The sequence below is a fragment of the Ptychodera flava genome, chromosome 8 (assembly GCF_041260155.1).
Source record: "Ptychodera flava strain L36383 chromosome 8, AS_Pfla_20210202, whole genome shotgun sequence".
Lineage (NCBI taxonomy): Eukaryota > Metazoa > Hemichordata > Enteropneusta > Ptychoderidae > Ptychodera > Ptychodera flava.
Window position 1 is genome coordinate 28,577,310 of NC_091935.1, and position 15,854 is coordinate 28,593,163.

The 15,854-nt window shown below is 40.6% G+C and overlaps 1 protein-coding gene across 7 annotated transcripts in view; it reads left to right on the forward strand.

Annotated features, from left to right (window-relative positions):
• The window catches only part of LOC139138957 (midnolin-like), a 53,213-nt gene extending 38,137 nt beyond the window's left edge, over positions 1-15,076 (forward strand). For 4 of the 7 annotated variants that reach the window (XM_070707599.1, XM_070707600.1, XM_070707598.1 and 1 more), the window contains 4 exons: positions 7,094-7,294; positions 10,717-10,999; positions 11,474-11,722; positions 12,454-15,076. In XM_070707599.1, the coding sequence (XP_070563700.1) occupies positions 7,094-7,294; positions 10,717-10,999; positions 11,474-11,722; positions 12,454-12,716 (996 nt within the window). In that variant the 3' untranslated portion in view covers positions 12,717-15,076. The remainder of the gene's footprint in view (positions 1-7,093; positions 7,295-10,716; positions 11,000-11,473; positions 11,723-12,453) is intronic. The other 3 variants (XM_070707603.1, XM_070707602.1, XM_070707601.1) reach the window with 1 other exon arrangement.
• Positions 15,077-15,854: the final 778 nt, after the last annotated feature.

Here is a 15,854-nt window from a genome sequence, read left to right on the forward strand (position 1 = left end):
CCCACCACCTTTGGCAGTGGTTTTGGAGCAGACGCATTGAAATTTGACTTCGTTGGAAATACGCAGTTTGCAAAGGGCGAGCGTCCCTGCGTCTACGCCTGGCGTACCTCTCGATGCGCCGGGCGGGGCCAGCTGGTCGAACTTTGTACGCACTTTACCAAGACGAACTACGCTTTTGCACTGCTAAGCGTTTATTTCTGGCCTTGAAATCGTCCCAGCTTCCAGGCAGCATTCATTTGTCCTTGTTAAAGCAACTTGGGTGTACACCGACACTGTCAATTTGGAGTGGTCCTGTGACAAAATGCTTAAATGCACATGCGTGGGCCCGCTGGGGTGGCAAGACCGAGACTTTACCTGGTGTCTACATTTCGACCGAGATAAACAAGCATAGGTCAAGCTATACTGTAGCACTGCGCTTTCGAAGCAATGGGTGGGCTTGGGTCTAGATGCGAAATAGTGATAGACATGTTGCTTAAAGTGGGACAGTTTGGAACAAGAATAAAAGTAGTGGAGGGGGTTCTACTGTGGGTGGACGGCAGGCGAGGACGTCGGTATCGGCCAGACGGCATACCATGGCATGTTGGGACGAACGGAGACAAAGCATCGGACGATACATATCATTAGCAATCGGAGAGGCCTCACAAAAATGGCTACAAATACAAAAAATAGTGCAAGTCTTTGCATGTTTGATTTTACAAGAGGGACCAAGCAAAGAGGAGAGCTTTCTCCTCCGAAACGTGCCACCTCTCTTTGTCAAATTTGCATGTTGCTTATTTGAAGACACCCCACATGAGTATAGTTTGCATTAATTTACACCGCGATGGTGTGGGTGGAGACAGGACTGGACACGCCACCACCCACGGGGAACTGACCATAAGTCGTGAAGGGCGCTGACATATGGCAAACCAGGGAACCTAAAATAGGGAACATTATATATATATATATATATATATATAATATATATATATATATATATATATATATATATATATATGTGTGTGTGTGTGTGTGTGTGTGTGTGTGTGTACAGGATTGTTAAGTAAGTGGAGCGGAGTTATAAATAATTATCTAAAACAGTATTTTGAATGGTTTGTTTTGTGGAGTATTCTCTTAAACTATGTCAGAGAAACCCTTATCACTGCGTGTAATTCATTTTTTCCCAGATTTTTTCACAGGTTTCACCTTTTGCATTTCGCGCGGATCTGCACTCCAAGGTTACTCTCATTACCGGTGACCGTGACTTGCCCTTTGTGTTAATGAAGGCCTCTGGTCTTGTTAGTATATCTCTGGAGTGAAACGTTAAACGTTGCCGGTATGTTATGCGAGTAGAGAACTAAAAAACGTGCTTGTCGTCCAACATCCAACGCCCACACAAGGACGTTCATTCAGTCGGGCTATCTCGAATACACTTCGTACTTCAATATTAATGTGTTCCAGTGACGTGGAAGTTGAACGAACCTTTTCCAAGTATTGCTGTCGTTCTCTGCGAAATTCTCAGCATGCCCGTAAAGTTGCATCGATTTTGTGAGCTAAGCATGAGATCGGGCCGGGTAAAATGAATGAAAATAAAAACGTCCTCTTTTCAGGCAAAAATCTCACGCCTATTTGTGACGAGGGGATGGTTATTGGGCGGCGGAACCGTTTGCTATTGATTTGTAGGTGGGTGAGTGTCAAGGTTGTGACGCCTCATTATAAGTCTGAACACCCCTACTTTTGGTTTGGTATCAACCAATCGACAATGGCTACATGAATGAATACTGTGGCATCAACGATGACCGTGCAACCGGCTCCGTTAGATCTTGGAACACGGGAAATTAAAATAAAATATAAAAAAAAAAATCGTTTTACACAAAATACATAGAAATTTAACATATTTTTCATTGAAATAATTCAAAATTACTAGATCAAAAACGCGACGCTTACGCTTGTTTGATCCGTAAAGTCAGTCATTAGAAAATTGGAAGTACGTGGTAAAACGCTTTTTTGCAGCAGTATTCCTGGCACGTCATGCGTTGCCCAAGGTCACCGCTGTTGGGCGGACACGATTACGGTGTCGGCGGTTGTTTGTCCCTCTGAAAGGTCGAATATTTTATATATTTCGCGCCGACTGAGCCATGAATGTAATATGCCAAATTGATGACGTTGAGGAATAAGTGATTTTGTTTTGAGAGAAAATGTCAGATAGTCTTGTTTTTCTCGATGCTCTCATGTTTTGCCGTAAAATCACGCTCGTTTCGAAGCAGACCCCGTCTTGACAAAATCCGTTTGTGCCGCTTCAACAATAATTTCATAATTGTTATTTCCTTGCCTATGATTTGCGGTTTATCAATCAATACGGTTTGTTACAGCTTATGTCAGGATTGTGTCGAACTATTTCTCAGAGTAAAACCACCCGAAATTCCGCGTAATTTTAAAACACCTTATTTGGTGTCCATGTTAACGTGTTTTGTCCCCAATACTTTGACACAGGGGGAGGGGCGTTCTCACTGGTGGCGGATTTCCTTGTTCGGCAACAAAATCGGAAGTAGAGCTTTTGGTTTACACGTGCTGAACGGACTTAATACATTAAACCCGGACACTGGACCGTGACTTACGTCTACCATACCTCCACGTCTTCTTAACATTACATCGAACTTTAATCACGGGGAAAATAATGATTTCGTTCCCTCGCATGCTTAAAGATTATGGTTGCTACGGTAAAGAATAGATGTATCCCGCACACTGCTGGGTGTTAAAATCCCTCGGCAGTATGATACCGATCTCCTCAATTTAAAGCAGATCAGAAGCAACTCATATGTGATCCTTGAACCCACATTTTTGTAATTTATACGTTCTTTGGGTTTTAAGGTCTTTTTTTGGGGGGGGGTATGTATCGAATTTACACTCTGTCCTGTTTATTGTTTTTCTATCAGGCATTGTGTATATATACATGTATTTAATACGGTTTGCGAAATTCGTCATGGTACGGCGCTTGAATTTATTTATCAACTCTTTTCAAATGCTGAAATTTTCAGACAGTCTTCGTCCGATTGAATGCCCCCGCTCTTTATTTTCAAAATATTCCCAATAAAATACAGAACGTGAACGCGACGCACAGGTAAATTGAGAATCCGTTAGAAGAAAACAAGCTACGTCACCAGGTTGTTAAGTTGTGGAATAAAAGGCATAACACGACTCCGTCATCAAATGGAATCGTCCAATTTACTGGAGTCAACAACAGCGCTAGGCCAGGTTACAACAAGGTAAATCTGAAAACCCGGAAGTCACGACGCTAAGAAACAAGAGACGTAGATCTCGGCGACAAGACTTCTCTTGAGAGATAAACGTTTCCGTCAATTTATATTTCACCGAGACCGCGAAAATGTAGGGCATAAAATGACTCAGAAGGGTCTAGCATTTTTACTCCTTGTCTTACTCGGGCTACACGTATCGTATTATTGGTATTAGGGTAACTCTGGCGTGAACACCTAATTTTCGTACCGGGTAGCACTTGCATTCAGTAAGAAATAATGATATTAGCGATATGAAAACAGCCACGTTTAGTTTACACATAAATGACGACAAACTACATATTTTTGTCGTCATGGTAACGCGGTCAATGGGAATAGAGGTCAATGCAAGGTGGGCACGTTGTTTATGTTTCGATAACTTGTTCCATCGCGATAACGGCTTCCTATCTATTATTTTTGAAGCTGACTACATTTCAATATATTGACGAGAAATTGTTAATCAGTAAAATTTACGAAAATATTGACTTGTGATTATCCCTAACACAGTTCTATCGGCATTTACAGCGGCAAGTATGTCAGAATAAGGATACGATCGGAATAAATATTTCAAATTTTTAAAGTGCGCTCTCCACTAATTATTAATTTCTTTGGTAGAATTTACTCATACGTGTCTCTTATCTCCAACTTGCTCACCCCTTTTGTACTACAGTTTTTTAGCGTAAACATCCAATTTTTACTGTCGACCGGAGCCGATTATCTCGCCAACTTTGATTAGACACCATTGCGCGCGTGGGCGGCTGTTTTTTAAAAACACTGCAGCTATGCAGCGCACAACGATAACCAAGACGTGATGTCATCGCCAAATTGTAGCCAAAAACAGAAGTTGCCCAGTTGGTTGGTTTGAAAATCTGTTTGAACTCGCGTGATTGATACTTATTTGGCCATTGGTGAAACCGAGGACATAACAAAAGGCCAAGAAAAAAAGGAAAGAAATGAGACTGCGGACATTGAATCAACGTAAACTATTTTACGCGGTGTGGTATTAATAACAAGCAGTTTCCCAATGATTAATGATGGCGGCAATGTAACACTAACAGTATTTATTAATATTCCTTGTATTATGGGAATGAAAAATGAGATTACGGGTCTGATCTCATGACCACCCATTCAGTGACCTTGATTACAACTTTCGTTTTTCTGGACCTGAGCATTAAGCTGTAAATCAGTTCGACCTGTTAAATGGTAATTAAATCTGATTTGGAAGGATTTATGCATACGATTTTAATTGACTCAAACTTTAAACGTAATGCATAATAAATTAAAAAACACATCTTTGGAAATCTACGTTAACAGACTTATGGGAGCGGCCTCCATGTCACAATGTATTCTCACATACTATGATCAGCTGTCAATGTTCCTTGTACTATAACACTTACTTATTTATTCCTTTGCAAACTTACATAAAGTATTACATGTGGATGTCCTGTTTTTAGATTAGAAAAAAAAATGAAATTTCTCAACTTTAGCTAGGGTCAAAAGTCTACCAGGAAATGCGCTGGTATCTTTTCATGCACCTGGAAGGGTATAGCTAGATTTGTGTTGCTTTGAATGCAATGTAAAATAGAGCAATCTTACAAATTAGGAATGAGATAACTTTCAAACTATTGCAAAAATAGCCACATAAGGTTATACCAAACAGTGTGCATAGGTTTCTATTCAGTGCTTTGTGAAATGATATAATATTCGATTTGATATGAAGAGGAAATAAGCACCACAAGGTACTGGCATACAGGAACTTGATTACATTGTTCTCCCTTTCCTTTTGAATTGTTATAAAAAGTTTCTCCGGTTTCAAGAAAGAAATTCTGACAAATTTTTGTAAAAGGAGCTATCAAAAGGTCAAAAGGGCAATAGTTGTTGTGTTGTAATTGTGATGAGAATGCTAGACATGAATTTGTTCTCTGTGAGTTGCCGGCACTGCAAATTGTTTATTCTGCTCAAAAACTGCACTAAAATCACAACCCCTATCCTACCAAGCTGTGTTAGCCAAGTGTTGAAAAACAGTATTGCCATTTGGTCATATAGCCTCTTCAGTCAAGTTATTTGAATTTTCCTCTATGGCACAAGCTGACAAAGCTAAGATGACGTATGGAAATGGAGGCTGTATTCCCGTCCAGGGATGTTTATGTGTAGGATTACGCAACGCCTCCCTTGATCCATTTCAGTGGCATGGTTTTTGCCCAATCCTGTTGTCTCTCTGTGGTCAGGCTGGACATTCACAATGCACATTTCCCCCTCTCATGGAAACGCATCCTCAGTCTCTTCCTGTCCTTTTCAAACCAGTCAATCAGTCGTGACCGGAATGGTTTAATCGGTCACTTTCTTATGTAACTTTTCTTTTATTCTGCGTTGCTTTTCTCGGAGTGCCAGGTTATCACAGGCAGAATTTTCAGCATTGCAGGTCTTTTTCAATTGGTACATACCAAATGTTACAAAGGTTAATTTATCTCCCGCCAGCTGCCAATAGTGATTGAGTTTTAATACCCAGTCCGCTGACATTTGGTTCTGTTGAGTCATTGGCCTGGCAACACACAATTGTTGATTTTTTTGGTTTGAGTGACGTCAAAGTGGCTAAGACCCAAACACCACTTTGACTTTTATTTTCAACTAGTGGTGGTTTTTGCGTGGGTTCTTTTACGACTCATTACCATTTCCTTGTCATAGATCCTTTGTTTTCTCTGTGCTGAATGATCTATATTTAGATGAGGACTCTCTTCCTCGTGTAACTAAGACAAAGCTGTTGTTTTGTCTAAACATCCATTTAGCCCTGGTCGCCAGGCTTTTCAATTGGTCCCCCTGTGATCAGTGCACAGTGGCTTGGGTTTAATTTAGCTCTCCTCAGTGGTGTTGCGTTGTGTTAGTATTGGTCAAATTAGCGAGAATCCAGATTTTTTTCAACTCCGTGGGGATTAATTTTCAAATACCATTCCAAATATGGTGGGCACTGAGGCTCACAGTGAACTCTGCTATATACTGCAAACAAGCAGAATTACCGACGACTAAAATAACCAAATGGGCATCTACTTCTGATTAAATGTGGAAAGTTCACAGGGTTAAAGCTCTGGCTTTCAGAGTTCATTTTAATTAATTTGAAGGGCAAATGGTTTTGATTTCTAAAAAAAAAAGTGAACACGCTATAAAAGGCAGCCAGGAACTAAATCTGGACCCATAAAAGTTCCATTGCAGACTGTATGCTTTGTGCAGAAGAAGTTATCGAAAGGTCAGATGAGATTTATTCTGTGAATTGAGTGTGTGGCGAATTTAAATGACCCATTAAGTGATTTCCATTTTTGTAAAACGGAGAATTTCTTTCTGTAAACCTAGATGTGTCATCCTTAATTGGCAACATTTGCAAATTAATCCGTTCCAAATGGATATACATGTCATTGCCATTTGACAACTCCTTGAGAATTAATTTTAACTGCCAATGGTAATTGGCAAGCAATGGTAGTGTTTAGGTTTTTGAGAAATCAGTTGGTCTGTGACAGAAGGGCGGAATATACTCGTGATTGAATCTGAAAATAATGTGCATGTATTTTACCATGCCTTTCTTTGGCACTGCTTTTAGGTGCTATTAAATCAGTTCGAGAAACATGGGCATTACTTCAATCTTCATCTTCTCTGTTGCTGTTTCTTTTGCATCTTGAAAGGGACGGATGGGTAGAGAGAGAGAGAGAGAGAGAGAGAGAGAGAGAGATTTTGTCAGGAGAACCACATGCCTATTACGTTGTTTGACAATGGGCAGATTCAGCCTGGAGACCACATTTCTTAACACCCTGTGTTACTTTCCTTGTATCTTCCAGATCAACGATTTCCTATCTGGACGTTCACCTTTGACTCTGGCTTTGAGACTGGGAGACCACATGGTGTTTGTTCAGCTACAGCTAGCATCGGCAGTCGGAGGAAAAGTCCAGAACAAGACTTGCTGTCAGTCGCTCAATGCACAACATGTTGCTCCTTGCCAACAGCAGTCCCCTACCACCAAATCACCTCAACCGTTACAGGTAGGTTTCAATTCTAGTCAAACTGGAAACTTTTGATTTTCAAACATATGCAAGTGGAACATTTGATGTTGAGCTATCACCCTGGGACGCTGACATTTGTGGTTTTAAATTCTCAACAGATGTTTATTAAATTATCAGAGCGTAGGGATTTCATGAGGCCCGACTATGACAGTAATACAAGTTACACCACGACTTGGATGTTTGCATTTGATTGAATATTGGCAAACCAATGACCTTCTCAAGTCACTGAGAGAAGATACAACGTAAATCAAGAAAACTGAACAGTAGTCGTTTGCTGTCTTACTCACACCTGTGCTTGTTTGGCCCATAAAACATTACTGTGTATTTATAAATAGAAAAATCCACTCCCTGCATGGAATACTTTGCTGTGACATGCGTGTCATGCATTGTTAAGCCCCTGGGATCGCCTTTTCAAAGGTTGGAATGTCTGTCTGGGGTGACTGGTAGTGATCTCTGGTCTGGGTTGTACAACTATTGTATACATTCAGGAAGTTACGGCCAGACCCTAGTTAGCATATAATGAATACAGCTTGCAGGATTGGCTACAAAGTATCAGCTGTACCATGCCACCTTTGAGGCGACCATTAATTCTATGTTTTATGTTTTGGTTGATGGCAAGGACCCAGGCTGGGGTCACCGTTTTGGACTGATTTATTGTCGGAATAGGATTTGTACATGCATTCCACCAGGCGTTAAAGTTCTATCCGGTTTTGAACATCAGCACACACAGACAGCTTCACAGTTAAAAAACCCCAAAAACCAGTCAAATATGGTCCTGCTTGTTGATGCATCCTTTAAACAACCATTCTTTTGATCTCTGTAAATAGTTGTACTTTTTGTCATTGAGCATTTTTGAGTTCATATTAAATCTCTCCGCAAGAGTTCTTTTACGTGATTTGTGAGGTTATCCACATTGTGCGCAAATCTCATAGCCCTTGGCAATGCTGTACCCTGCAACGCTCAGGCAGTGATGGAGGAAATTTAGCAGTATTTTGCCGCTGATGTATGCCGTAATTTTCATTGTATAGTCTAAGCTTCATCAACTAGAGGGTCATTCATAATGTAAGCATGGCCACATTCACCTGACCATAGCCAACACAGTGGTCTCCCACTCCACTGTCTACATGACTTGACCAAAACTCTTTAAGAAAACGGCTTCAAAGACAGTCTTACCCACGTAGATGCAATGACCAAAAAGCATGTTGAAAGTTGACAGACTGTCTGGGAGTTTCACTTGGTAGCTTCAGAATTAATATATGTAGATTTGAAGATTGGGAGTCATAGTATGGCATCATGGGTTTTTGACTTTTTGAAGATGTAGCCATATATGTACGTGCGTGATTTGCATATGAATGGGAACTGCCAAACTGAACGGAATGAGGAAATCATGTTGGTGATGGAAAACAAGTACACTGTTGATCTGAAACAAGTTGTGGCCTTTTGAAAAGCGTGAAACGGTAGCTGGCATTTGCCATTTATAGGAGCCACATTCTGCGTCAAAGGACTCTGTGGAGCTGAAAATGTCATCTGGATACAGTTTCAAGGTTTGGTGCTGGCGGAGACACTGGCTGCCCTACTCCGTGTGGAGGGAGAGAGGGGTATTTCCTGTGAAACCCCCACTCTGGCAGTTCAGTATAAAGGCCAAGCTGCCAATACTACTACATGAACTACACTCTGGCATTTCCAACTCCATCGGGGGAGATTTTGCCTGCTATAAATAAGTGAAATAGATCCTCCCAAGGTCGCGGTGATCCTTGTCTGGGAAAAGCAGCTTTGGAATGTAGGGTGAAAATCTGGTCTGCAGCGATTAGAAAGATGGCTACCACATTACACCGGCAGTGTGTGTCTTCACCTCCAGGCTTTCACTGAACAATTCAGTTCACTTCAACACAGATGAAATTGCTCTTCCAAATCACGGTGTTAACAAGTGATGCATTCAGTTAAAAAAATTGTATTTTCCAGTTGACCAGTCTTTTAAAAGCAGCAGCAATTACTTCTACTAACACACTCACTGTAGAATTTGGTTTAAAATTTGCATGAAATTTCTTCTGAATAGATGCAAAAAAAAAAAAAAAAAGAGATATCTTTAGACAAAAAGAAAGGAAAAGCTGAATTCATGTTACATGTAGATTCAGAGGACAGCTTTTCAGTCACAAAAATTAAGTTTTGACAAAAACCCCTTAACAGAAACTTCGGCTTCTGTCGGTATTTTGAAAATGTTGAAGTTCAAAACAAATTGAATATACAGTGAAGGTTTTTTGTAGGAGACACATTTGGCAGAGTCTGTGGTATTTGCGGCTTTTTTTTTTTATGAGGAAAAGGCCATCAGCATTTTATTGGTGCGGTAATCCACTGTCCTTTGTGAAGGAATTTGAAGACTTTTAATGCCATTCTGCAAGGTCCTCCCCTCATTTTGCTTGATTGACACGTCACAGAATCTTTTTTTTAATATTTGTGCAGAGCTTACAGACTCGGCGAGAAATGTACAAACTAAATGTCAGAATGTTTTTAGGAATGGCTCGAGTGCCCTCGGGATTAGTCGAAATAGACTCATCTGTAGTCTGGTCCACGTTTTCAAAGGTCAGAGAGGTCATCCCATCACGCAGAGTCTGATATTGTAAATAAATTTAGTGTTGGGTTTAACATGGTTGAACCGTTCCCAAGCAAATGCCAAGCTCTTGTTAAATGCTCCATAACGGGCATCAACTGTCAGCTGTTTGCCAGATAATATTTAACTACTTCACACTGCGGGGCCGCAATTTTTTTTTAATCACATGGTTGCAAATTTTGAGCATTACTGCATCGTGTGGTACTTGACTGGGTTCATTAATGATGTCATTATAAATCATGAAAATGTCAAAAGTTCTCTTTTATCCGGAAATCTGACATCTGTAAACAGCTGATCATAAATTAATTATGAGTGACAAGCGATGTCCGGGGATAATGGAAATGTTATTGGGCAGCGAGTACAATGAATTAAGTCAATTAATCACTACCTTGATATTGATTGCTATTGTTTGCCTATGGGTCAAGCGGATCACAGAAAATTGTTTCTGCGGCCTGTTGCACTGATAGATTCATTTTGGCAGCCTGGCATTTTCAAACAATAGAGTGACATTTTGTGAATGGTAGGGGGCTTTCACTAGTTGGATAATATGGAAATGGAAAGATATATTTCCACTACAATATCGGCATTTGAAGGCTGGGCTATTGTTGCCGTCACACGGGGTAAACAAACTTGACATTTGTATAGCCATTAGCAGGTACGGTGTGCTTTGTACGTAGGCTAATAAACATGTTTCTTCAGCAAATCATATCATTTGACATGTGTAATAAAGTTTAATTGATGTTCCAGTTTTGCTCAATCAGATCAACCATTCACTGTTTTTTCTTCCCTCCAGGCACAAAGTTGCCATCGCCATGGAAACAGATCTACCTCATCCCCACAGTCTTCGTCGTCGACGTCACACCCGGCGCCCATGCTCCCACCATCGCCGACCTCCCCAACGGTACCGCCATCTCCGACGTTGATGCCGGTTCCATCGCCGACCACACCAGGTTCTGTACCTTCATCGTCATCACCACATTCCTGTAAGTCTCACTCCCGTCCAAGTCGACCCGCTGGGGCAGTCATCGAAAGTGTCAAACAACATGCACCGGGTATATTTTCTGGAACATTCTCAGGTAAGACATGAGCTAAAACAGCCACTCAGTCCTTTGCATGTAAATCAAGAATAAGAAAAAAAGGCATACATGACTTGCCTTCCAAACAGAAAGTATGGAAAATGACAGCCTGAGGCACTGTTCAACAATGAGTCAGGGACTATTACCTTGGTATAGAACCATTATGAGAGTTAAGACATTGTGTTGAGAGTGCAGCAGCCCCAGAACATGTGAGTGTTTGCCTCTTAGATACAGCTTCAGAAAGTGTGTCAGTGTGTGTGTGTGGTTCCTGTACACTGCTGCATGAACAAAACCAGGCGTTCTGTTTCTATGAACACATTCTCTTCTGCTACAAATATCACCTGTTCAACCTTTTGTTTTGCAAGGTCATAAAAGTCAGAGAAATCTGAAAAGCTTCCATTTACAATCCGGCAGTCTCCCATTGTCGGCGTCAATTGCACAACTCTTAGTTTTCTACTTCTTGCCCAACTCCAGGTTCTCTGAGCCCAGCTGTCCAAGACAAAAATGGCAAACCCAAACGAGATTTGAATACCATCATGCACATACTGACCGATTTGCTAGCAGCTGCGCCCATGTACAAACAACATACACAACAAGTAGCCGCGTACAAGCCTCAGAGCATACCACCACCGACAGCTGCTCACAGAGGCCAACCAACACACCACCACCACCACCACCATCATCATCACCACCACCATCACCACAGAAAACCAAGATCAGTCGGTAAGTCCTCACAATTTTTCTGCCCTCTTTACAAACGACTCCCCCCTCCTCTGGCACTTTTTTTTCATCGTCTCTCCAGTGTTGTTCAGATTACAGCAAATCCAGGGTGGTAACATTCCAATCTCATTCCTATGGTTACCATGACCAGAAGACCCGTCATCTCAGTGGTGACATATTGAACCTCTCAGATTACCAACCAAGTCAGCTGGCTCCCTGTGTTACACACACTCAAAAAAGAATCACTTAATACTTCTCATTCTTTTGTAAGTGACTATCACCCTGCCAAGGTTTTTTTGTTCTCAAGGTAAAAATCCATTCTTTAAGGTGCAGGAGGACTTTTTTGTCTTGGTGGGGGGAGGGGGAAACAAACTTTTTTCAGCTGCGTGTGATCCATTGTGGTCAACATAATGCTGTTTTCCGAATATGCCGGTTCATAAGAAAACAGCCCCCCCCTTTTCACAAACGTAAAGCTTCGTGTAATTTTACCTTCCAGATGGGTATGATCAAATTTGCCCATGAATGCGTGGCTGTGTTCTTATACTTTGTATGTTGTACTGTGGAGGGAGCTGGGCACTGCCTTTCAGTGGCCTGTGTGGTAATACTGATACATATTTACTACTGTTTGAATCATGGCCGGTAATCCTCTCACATTCCTCACGTAGAACATGTATAATATTCTCTGCTTCATCATTATTGAAATCTTACTCTTTGTTTTTTTTATTTTCCCTCAGCAGACGAGAAACTGAGAATTCATCAAGAAAACTGCCACACTCGCAGTAAAATGGAACAGCTGCAGACAATGATGCGAGCACGGCAGATGAGGCGCAAGGCTCGTCGTGAAATGCGCGCCCCTTGGGCCGACACCAGGAATATGGCTATACCAGACGGACTGGAAACTAGCGGGAATGGTAGTGTTACCATGGAGACGGCTGTAGAAAAGCCCATGCCAGAGAACTGTTTCACTGATCTCAAACAAGAATATGTGTTTGCATGAGCTTCTTGACTAATCTACGGCGGAATCGGCCGATATTTTGAATTGTCCAACCAGTAGCCTTGCACGACACTGGTGAAATTGATTGGATTGAAGATTATCCAATCGGAACGTACATTGGAGCTGTTTTAAAGGCATCTTGCCAACAACACTGTCAATTGGCCGCCACATGGTGGAGTTTGTTCACCGACTGGCCAACGGGGACACTGCCTTTGTATTTGAACTCTGCGCAGTTTACTGTGATTGACAGCTGTTAACCTGAGTGAACTTTGTGACGAGGCAATTAAAGCAAGCGGGTACATTAATTGCTACAATGGATTAATCTTGACGGATTTGAGGCGGGTGAGCCAAAGTCAGCTGCATTGGTTTTTCAGAGGCACACACAGAGAGTGTCTGTCCCTGAGCAGCGCCCAACTTTACAACATTACATGTGTGATATGTCAAGACACACTGCAGTCCTGTTCTGTACTATGTGTTGTGTCTAATCAAGGGTAGCTATTGCATCATAAAACTGTAAGACTAGGTATAGTAATCTGGTAAGCTGAAATAACAAGATTGACAAAATGTTTCTACTTTAGGGTTCGTTTTGAGAGTGGGAATTGGAAAAAAAAAGAGATTTGTGTAGCTTGTATGTGCGTGAAGTTTTAGTTCTGATAACGCTTGTTAAACCACGATGCATGCAATTGTTATTTTATCTTGGAATTTAATGACTATGAAATGACTATAATGCTATGCTTTATTCAGAAGTAAGCAGTGTTACGAGAAAATGGGTTGTGTTTAGTTGATCAATAATCACAATGTTGAGAAAAAACAAAGGCTAAAACCATTGAAGGTGCATAACCACGTGTGTGTGCAGCCAAGATTTCTGTCATGGTCATGATCATTCTACGCTACTGCGTATCTGATGTGATTGTAAATAAGGTGACCTAAACAGGACCCATTTTATTTAAAACGCGATGAACTTAAACCTGGGCATGAACAATATGTCCAGAGAATAGAACGGTAAAACTAAAACTACACCATGACGGCAGTAGTTGGTCAGAAATCAAATTTGGTAGTTCTCGTACTTTACGTGTGCATATAATAGCTGCTCAAACTAAAATGGTGTGGATATTACGCACTCTACTGCAGCTGATGACTGTCTACTGAGGAGAGAACCGGCCTTTGACATGCATTAATCTTGTCTTGGGTGTTGTCGAAACTACAGGTGGATAACGTATACACCACCTCTATAGTGTACAGCTCAAACGACAAAATGTTTATGGGGAGCTGATTCGTGAACAATATAGGGTGTGAACATCCACAGCTCGGCAGACACGGAAGTCTTGACATACTCAGCAAAATCAAAGACAACACTTCATTCAATTACAATTGTAGAATCTAAATGTGATTACGGTAGATAATTTTTGGCTCATTGAACGACAGTTTTTGAAACCTACTTCAATATTTTAGTGCCAATAGTGATTCATGAAGTTTCATTGAATCAATCTTATATCGTGTGAAGAGAATGTCCACCTAACTCATCCATCGGTCAGTTTCTTCTTTGTACAATTTTTGTCGTCTGGTCTACCTATATTTAACTGGCTCCTACTTTGGAACAGAATCTGTTCTCTCATGAATCGTAACCTTTTTGCAATCACGAGCAGGAAAAAAGTACATTATTGAGCGGTAAAATATGCAAAATAAATATGAGAGTGTGTTCAGAGATATTATCTTCCACAACATTACTTGAAGTGTAAGCTGTTTGCACTGGACACACAGTGACCAGCCTTGATATTAAACACCAACAATCCACTGATTACAAACCCTTCTTATTGTAAATAGATATTATCCTATTGTCTTATGCAATCTCTCTAGTTTTCCAAATAAAAAGAGTTTCGTAGATAGCTTAATGTCATATTGCTTGGGGGGAACCCCGAAGCAACAGAGAAATAGATCTGTGATTAGCCTTTATAGAATAGTTATAGAAGAGAATTTGTAGATCTATTCTTGACTGAGTGTACAACATTTTTCTATTTTTTCGTCAAATTTTTTCTGTGGATTTGGGAATTCAACGGCTTTGTAATATTGCTTATGCCATGGTTAAACAAGAATTTCTGAAAATTTGAAGGTCAGAATTGTCGGCATGTTGAAGTGCCGTCTTTTTTTTCTCTCTGGTTTTTTCCTTCTTTCCTTTCAAAGAATCTGTTGTACATGTGCTTGTTTGTTTGTTTTGTCTAATGTATGTGTAAATAATGTGTGTTATTTTGTTTTTTGTCCCACTTCATAATTAAAAGCACCCTAGTAATACCCCCTCCCCAAAATAGACAATGATTTACAGGTGTAAGTTGTGAAAAAATAAAAACCCTAATATTTTGAAACCACTTTTGCATATTTTCCATTTCTTGTTGGGTAAGACCAGATTGATTGGATGGCGTGTGTGGGTTAGTTTGCTGTGGTTAGATTTTGTGACCAGTAATGGAATAATTTATATGTGCCGCTGGCCTACAGTATCTGAATAAATTATGTAGTGTAAGTTTATTCAGTAGACCACCACATAGAATTTACACAAATAGGTTTGACAGACAAGCTTTCAGAAGATCTTTATCAACATATCTGCTGGCAGGTTGACATTGGTCAAGCAAAGATTCCCTCAAATCCCCCCCTAATAAAATACCTGACTCTTCAGGAGGATACAAAACCGGATTACCAGTATTTCACAACTTGGTGTGGGGTCGAAGGTTTTAAACCAATATTAGAGGATACGATGGGTAGAATACAAATCAATCATTTTTATCAAATTTGTCACACTGATTAAAATCAATATTCTTAAACAGTGTACCTGTCTGTCTACAGCAACTGATGCACTTATGTTTACAATCTTTAGAGTAATTTTTATGACCCTCAAAGCAGATTAGAGCGTATACTTGCCCCAAAATTAAACTGAATTTTGACCCTGACCCATGTAACATTTGGAAGCTGACCAGACACGGTAATCTCTAGAAATGGTCTTTTACAAGAGTTCTTATTAGCAGACTGAATGCACCCTTCTTGAACTTGACAATGACCGACCTCCCACAAGGTTTTTTCCTTCTGGAACATGACAATGACCCCCACAGTTCATTCATATCCTAAATATCATCACTACATTCTCATGAATAT